Here is a 7,631-nt window from a genome sequence, read left to right as displayed (position 1 = left end):
GATGGGGGGTGGGGGGTGCGGCTTATAGTCCGGTGCGGCTTATAGTCCGAAAAATACGGTAAATGCTAGCCATTTTGTAGATCTACCACCTGTTTCATAATACCCTTGTTTAAGGAAAATCAATTTTTTCTGTATTTCTTCAGTATAAATCATATCAATTTCATTTTGAAGTTTTGTTATTTGCATTTTTTATTATTATCCAAAGTGCTTTTATGTTGCATTTGGAAGAACTTGAGGTGTTTATCTAGTTTTTCCAATTTTTCTTTTCTCTGTTTTTTTAACAGTGAAGTGCAGGCAATTACTCTTCCCCAAATGACTGCTTTGTATGCATCCCAGAGCATGGGTGGCTCCATCTCCCCATTGTCATTTTCTTGAAAGTGCGCGTGTATATGTTGAAAATAGTCACCAGAAAACCATCAATCTTTCCCTTAATCTGTACATATTTGCCCTCTTTGTCTTTCTTATCAGATAAATGTTCATAGCGTACATGTTGTGATATTCAGATTGCCACACCCCTTCGGTGTCCTGATTTATATGAAGAAGCAAAGATCTTCTTGTAAGACCCTCTTTTTAATTTTTCGTGTTCCTTGTCTGACAAATGTGTCTCTTGGAGTAGTGCTATTTGGGCTTTTTCCTTTTTTAACTTAGTCAATACTTTTGATCTCTTCTGTGGATTTACAATGTTTTTTGTTATTTGAACTTATTCTTGAGACAAAAGGGGCAGATATAAGACTTTTTATTCTCTGCTGCCTTTCATTTCATTTTATATGTGATTTTGATATGTATATACTGTGTATATATTTTTCCTTTTATTGTATATTGTATATAAATTTATTTGTTTTGTTTTAATGAAATTAATAAATTGAATTGAATTGAAATTAACAATATTGACATTACAGAAGAGGATTTTCACATTCTGATTAGTGTCCATCCAGGTTAGAAGTAATAGTTCTTAGCCTATCTTTACCACCTGTCCTAATAATAAACTTAGAGCTGCACAGAACAGCAGCTAATGATAAAAATAAGAAGATATGTGTTGAAACCCACCTGAAAAATGTTGATTTGTAACTTGTAAAAATATGATGTGTACCTGTGAAAAAAATTCACCTGCCTGCAGAAAAGATTTGTATTTGTACCTAAGATTTGTAACAAGGTTTTTCTACCTTTTTCTTAGAAAATATATAAAAAGTAAAATTATTTACTAGCTTGAAAATGTAAAAGCATGGCTGTGTTTGTTACCCAGTTCATCCCCAGAAGAGAAGATAGCAGAGCCCAGGCGTGAGTTGTAGTGGGAGTTGGCAAAGGCACTGAAGTTGTTCTGCAGACGGCGGTGTCGAAGGTAAAGCGCCACCAAACCTCCACCCACTACCAGCAGCAGCAGGAAGAGGACTGGAACCACCACTGAAGCCATGTCCTTTGAATGGTTCTCACTCCGAGAAGCATCAACGATCCCTGAACAGTGAGAAAATAAATATTTAAAGCATGAATCAAACATCTTAAATATAAGTAAATTAGGAAGTTTGTTTGTGTTCCCACTCTTGATGTTTAACACTAGTTTCTCTGTGAAAACCCAGGCTTGTTGTCTTATGGCAACTCACACATAAGTAACAAGAGTTCATGCTGACCCACTGAGTTAATTCATTCCTCAGAGTAAACATATACAGTAGTTGTACAGATGTGAAATGATCATAAGTACCTTTTGGGGGGATATAGAGCAGCAGTGCAGATTCCCCACAAAGCTGTCCACCAACCAGGCAGCGTGCTTGTACTGAGAACGTGTAGTTGTGTCCTGCAAGCAGGCTGCTGATACGGAAGTATGTGTCTGTGGTGTTTCCAAGGTATGACGTCTGGTTGATGACGCTGTCAAACATGTGCACTTCATATCCCTGTGAACAGCAGACGAGAGTGGGCTGAGGACACTGAGAGGACATAAACGAGAAATTTGATGAGCAAACATCCCAAGAGCAGGGTTCCCACGGGTCCTTGAAACCCTTGAAAGTTTGTGAATTTGAAAAATTGATTTCAAGGCCCTGAAAAGTTTGTGAAAACAGCCAAGAATTACACTTGTCCTTGAAAGTCCTTGAATAATTTTGGGGATTGAAGTTCGCTATTCACACAACTGGTTTTTATTATCTGTAAAAAAATTTAAATTAAATTAAAAAATCGTACATTTGTTTTGGTGGATAACTCAGGATTACGGTGAACTGATGTGGCTTTCAACAAATAACATGAACCATAGTCATAGCTTTACCCACCCGCTTCGGATGTTATCATCCATTAAATGGACGTTATTAGTTGTTATCAGTCCCATAGAATGGCTTCAGACTGTCAGCTGGTTAATATGAGGCATAAAACCACTAAGGTTAGTTTCAGAGAAAATGACATGGGCCACGATAAAGTAGACCATTGTTGCAGGCCCAACGTAGGGCAATGGGCAGAGCACCGGACCACAAAGCGGGAGAGCCAGAACCAAGATCAGGCACGGGCAGCGAGAAAACCATGCCCCCCACCCCAGACAAAAAATTCATGAAAATATGTTTTGGTTATTTACACATTCAACGTCACTGATATATTAACCCACTTGGGGGGCACTGTGGGGACAGACTGAAGCCACTCTATGGGACTGAGAACCGCTAATAACGTCCATTTAATGGACTGATAACATCTGAACCAGCTGGTTTTACCCAATCAGAGTAGAGCAGGGCGGGTCCTTCTTTCTGAGCCCAAGTGAGAGCACCACAGCTCCTCCTGTCCTCACCGAGCATCTGGACATGTTCATATCCCCTCCTCCCAAACTGAGCTGCTGAACCTCCCAGGACATACTTACATGTCCATGTGTTGTAGATATGAAAGTAGGGTAAACATTTAATCCACTTTCTTTCATTGATTCCCAGTTTTTCATTGAATTTACATGATATAAAAACTGTTTATTGGTAACATTCTGTGGTGGCAGTAGGTAATTGCCGTCGCGCATGGTTCTAGAATTTGATTAAATTGGTACTGGAAAGTCCTTGAAAGGTCCTTGAATTTGATGTTGAAAAGGTTTTTATATGGTTTTATATGTTTTATAGATCTCTTTATGTTTCAAATAAAGTTAGTTTCAGTACATGATTTGTGTTTTAGGTTTACTGACGTGTACAAAGGAGCATTGCATGTAAGNCACACACACACACACACACACACACACACACACACACACACACACACACAGAGTCCCCACAATGTAGGAAAAATGTGCCCACCCACACACACACACGGTTCCACAAATATTATTGTTTTTGTTGTTATTATAGATCATTGCCACAGCCTTACTGTGTTCAGGAAAGAATTTTAAATATGGAGTTGAAGCTCAGCGGTTCACCCCGCTGTATGTCCCATAACTACAGGTAAACAAGAACAAGTGTGTGTCACCGGAGCGGACACCTGCTGACAGCGGGAGGGAAACTTACCACGGAACAGTGACGGAAAAAAAGATGTGATTGTCTGTGATCAGCTCTTCAAACTGCTCCTTCCAATTTTTCAAGCAGGCCCTGCCATGGACCGGACCAAACAGAAGTTACAGAACTGGACAGTGACTGCTCCTGCTGCGATCCTCCTGCTGTCACCGGACACGGACCGAACCGGACACTCGCTGCTCTGCAGGTTGCTCCATGTCAGAACATCCAGTGTCCACGCAAAGACTAAAAATGCTGAGGTCTTTATAAACTTAGGAACATTTTAAAGCTGGAAGGGTTAATTAAGGTCGTATTCACACCTGATAGTCCGGTAGACTTGGTTCGATTGGGGACCAAAACTGCAAGCTTTGTTTATATTTTCTATTGGTGCGGTTTGAATTCACACTGCACTTTCTCAACTGAACTAAAACCTGTAAACAACCTGTTCCCGCCCTCACCTGTGGGGGCACTGCACAAAGAATCACTAAAGAAATCAACATGAAAACATTTTCCTTCTTCACAAAATGTAAACAAACTATAGTAACGTTACTTTTTAGTGGTTATAGGGTTTATTTTTTGTTTTTGGCAAATGTGCTAAACAAATAGTCTTTCAACAAAGAGCTCAGCATGAGAGGAAGATGAGGTGGAACCACGGAGAATATTGTTTTGCACAAAAGGCGGCTGAGGAAGCTCCGTGTTAATCGAGTAGGAGCGCGTCCAGCTCCACAGTCACGATGTCCACATTATACAGTCGTCCAGCGAGGTATCACACCCTTTAAGTAAATTTAATACTGTTATTACTCAGAATGTCATGCGGTATAGTCTGCTTCCTGCTTTTGGAGCGGTCTCTAGTCCGCTTAGCGTTCACACATGCAATCGAACTGCACCAGGGTTCATTTTGATCGAACCGAGACCTACGTTTTCAGGCGGACCAGAGTTCGCTTTTTTTTTTGGTTCAAATCAGAGTTCGGTTACGCATTCACACCTCAACAAATGAACCGGACTTTCCAGGCAAACAAACTAGAGTTCGATTAAATCGGACTAAATAGTGCAGGTGTGGATATGCCCTAAAACCGGATCACATCAAACGGTGTGTAAAATATGGATTAGGATCACCGTGTTTTTTTTTTTTATTCCTGATCTAAACTCTACGTGACACAGCAACTTTGTTTTAAAAAATATTTAACCACAAAGAGGAGTTATTTCAGTTTTTTATGACTGATGCCTCACGCTACAGGAAAACCATAGGCTCAGTTAAAATAGAGGCTCCGCAGCAGAGGGGTTTTTCACATCAGGACGTCCATACACCTCTGCTGCCCGGGGTGGATTGATGCTTTTGTCCGGGGTGGACCAAAGTCATATACAGGGATGCCCAACCAGTCGATCGCGATCGACCGGTAGCTCATCAGCTGGTTCCCGGTCACTCACGGAGCTCAACCTTCCTCTAACAGCTGAGAGCCGACTCGTCAGCTGAGAGCAACAGTTGCGATCCAGCCCAGGACTCATGTCCACTCGCTGAGCTCTCCGGCAGAAGCGGTGGAGGTGGGAAGCGGGAGGAGTTTACATTCCAGTCTTGAACACGCTCCCTCCGCCCTCCCCAGCACAGCTGACGAGCCAGCTAGTCAGCTCCGCTCAAAGACATAGTCTCGCAAGTTTTGGGTGCGGTGAAACAGCACTCCGAACACGGTCTCGCGCGAGTTTAGGGTCACGTGTTCACAACAAAGCAGCGAGGCGCGAAAAAAATGAACAAAAGACAGCTAACAAGCAAAATAAAAACTCATTATTTTCACCTGGAGTGTGAAGAGGACTTGTATGTAATTCAAGCGCTACCTTAGCTTGTCCAAAAATGATAACGTGGAACTGCATTTCTTTCAAAACAATGCACAAATGCTATGAGATGGATTCCCCCTCCTAAGCTAAGGTAAGGCTGCTAATGCAGCCCCGTACCTACCTCAACACAAATAAACACTGCGGAAAACATCTTTCAGCGATGAGAAATTAATGAAAGAAGCGTTTGATGCTGCAGAAGTGCTTTTCCGTGATTTTAAAAATGAAAGTGGCTTCTATAAGATGTGCAGCTGTCCACCAGGATGGATGGATGTGTCCAAATTCGTGTTTCAGCTGGACTGCTCCAGTGTTGAAAATGAGGTTTTTACTCTGCAAAATGACATTGGGATCAAATCCAGAGCAACAAGTTGCATGGATGGAGAGTTCTGGAGTCAGCTTTCTGTCACATGAAAATCATCAAGTCCAAGAACAGATCCACAAAGACTGATGATCATCTGGAGACCTGCTTACACCTCATACTGCCCACCTATGAGACCCTGGGCACTGTCAGAAGTCCCACTAAGGTAGAGATACATTTATTTTTATATAGCTTCTTGCATAAAAAGTTGTCTCCTCTAGACTTGTCACAATGGGTCTGTATGTTGTTTTTTTATTACATTTTAGACTATACACTGACTGGCACCTTTGTGTTGTTTGTTTGTTTGTTTGTTTGTTTGTTTGTTTGTTTGTTTTGCAGTTGTTTTCTCTACCTGACGTGGCTGTGTGTGTGTCTTGTCAGGTGGTGAACAGGTGGAACTCTTTGAATGGTATGGAGCCGGTAGTCTGGACCAGTGAGGGCCAGCACCTACAGATGACACCATCCTACATGCTGCACAGAGATGGAGGTTTGAAATAGTTMTTGGAGATTTGTGAATCTGCACCATTGTAAGTCACTTTTTGTAATTGTATAAAGAAGAGAGTTTTATGTTGTGTGCTTTGACTTTAGTTTTATGTTTTGTTTTTCCTCCTCTGTATGGAGAGAAAGAGAGGAGAGTTCTTTGAATAAATGGGGACAAGTTCCCCTCCTCCAAAGTTATTTAAGTCTGTGGTTCTCGCACTGGACAGGTTTCCAGCCCTCATAGCTTGCACGTTACAGGGAGTACTAATTGAAGGAGGTAAAAAAAAATTATCCTTTTGTTCGAGCATCACTTTTCTGTTTCTCTGTCAAGAGTTAAGTAAGGATTTTATCTTTTCTTTTTTTGTAGGTAAAAATATGGTTAAGTAGATAGTTTTATTTGACAATACTTTAAATTAAATAAAACTAGCAACACATTACATTCTGCTTTATTTAAATGAGTGAGGAGTAGGGAGATGAAAAATTATGTTTTTTTTGATACTGAGACTGACAAATAGATCTCGGCAAACTGCCGACTTCAAAAGTAGCTCTTGGTTCAAAAAAGGTTGGGCACTCCTGCTTTAACAGCTAAATGTGAGTTTGCATGAAACTTTACTTTTTACAAAGACATTTATTTAGAACAGGGGTGCCCAAACATTTTCCCTGAGGGGGCCAAAATGAAAATTGATCTGAGGGCTGCGGGCCAAATGCAATAATATAATAGATGAAACGCAAAAACTTTTTAAGTAAAGTTGTTTTATTTATTTGTGATTCAGCTAGCAGCTAGAGTTATTTTTGTTAATTTTGTGTTAGTCAATGCGGTGCAGAAAATTTGACATACACTCAAGCAGCAGAAGGCTCATGGGACTTTATATAATTTTATTAAAATGTATTTGTGGTCATAAAGTGTGCAAATCTAGATGTGTGCCTTTATCTAATCTAAATGTCTCTTGTATTGTCTAAATGTCACTTATATTTTATGTTTAATTTTAATAAAATCCAAAGATAAAGTAAGTACAATGAGTTAAGACTATCTGCACTACAGTTGTAGTTGTATAGTTGTACCAATGGTTGGGATGACTAAATGGAAATGTAGTGTTTCTACATAAAACAGGAGAATACAACCTATTAGCCAGGACAACTGCTGGTGGGACAAATCATATGGCTTGGCGGGCCAATTTTGGCCCCTGTGGGCCCCACTTTGGGCACCTCTTTTTTTGTCACTTCAGTAGAAAACGAAACCAAATATTAGTTTATTTAGTTTATTTATTTCTTCATCATCAGTGACTTTTTTAAGTGAAGAGAAAATAGAGACAGAGAGAAAAACAGAGAAGTAATTAGAAGGATAGAAAGARTGAAATAGCGATTAGAAGTATATTAAATATACACCAACAAAACACAGGACCACACACCCAACATCTGTCCGCTCACCTGAAAAATAAATGGATAAAATATATGGAGGGCACACGAGGCAGACATAGGGAAGACCAGAGCCCAAGGGCCCGAGAGGGATCCCGAGCTCAGAGCCCCAAGGG

The 7,631-nt window shown here is 40.5% G+C and overlaps 1 protein-coding gene across 1 annotated transcript in view; it reads right to left on the bottom strand.

The window, feature by feature from the left end:
- The window catches only part of LOC106531531 (sortilin-related receptor), a gene marked incomplete at its 5' end in the record, with an annotated part of 12,827 nt that overhangs the window by 3,769 nt on the left and 1,427 nt on the right, over positions 1-7,631 (bottom strand). Inside the window, 2 exon segments of the mRNA XM_014027417.1 lie at positions 1,240-1,452; positions 1,697-1,886. Of these exon segments, the coding sequence (XP_013882871.1) occupies positions 1,240-1,452; positions 1,697-1,886 (403 nt within the window).

Source organism: Austrofundulus limnaeus, unplaced genomic scaffold, assembly GCF_001266775.1.
Source record: "Austrofundulus limnaeus strain Quisiro unplaced genomic scaffold, Austrofundulus_limnaeus-1.0 Scaffold647, whole genome shotgun sequence".
In the NCBI taxonomy this organism is placed as follows: Eukaryota; Metazoa; Chordata; class Actinopteri; order Cyprinodontiformes; family Rivulidae; genus Austrofundulus; species Austrofundulus limnaeus.
The sequence above is the reverse complement of the archived record's forward strand: the minus strand, read 5'-3'. Positions and strand labels throughout refer to the sequence as shown.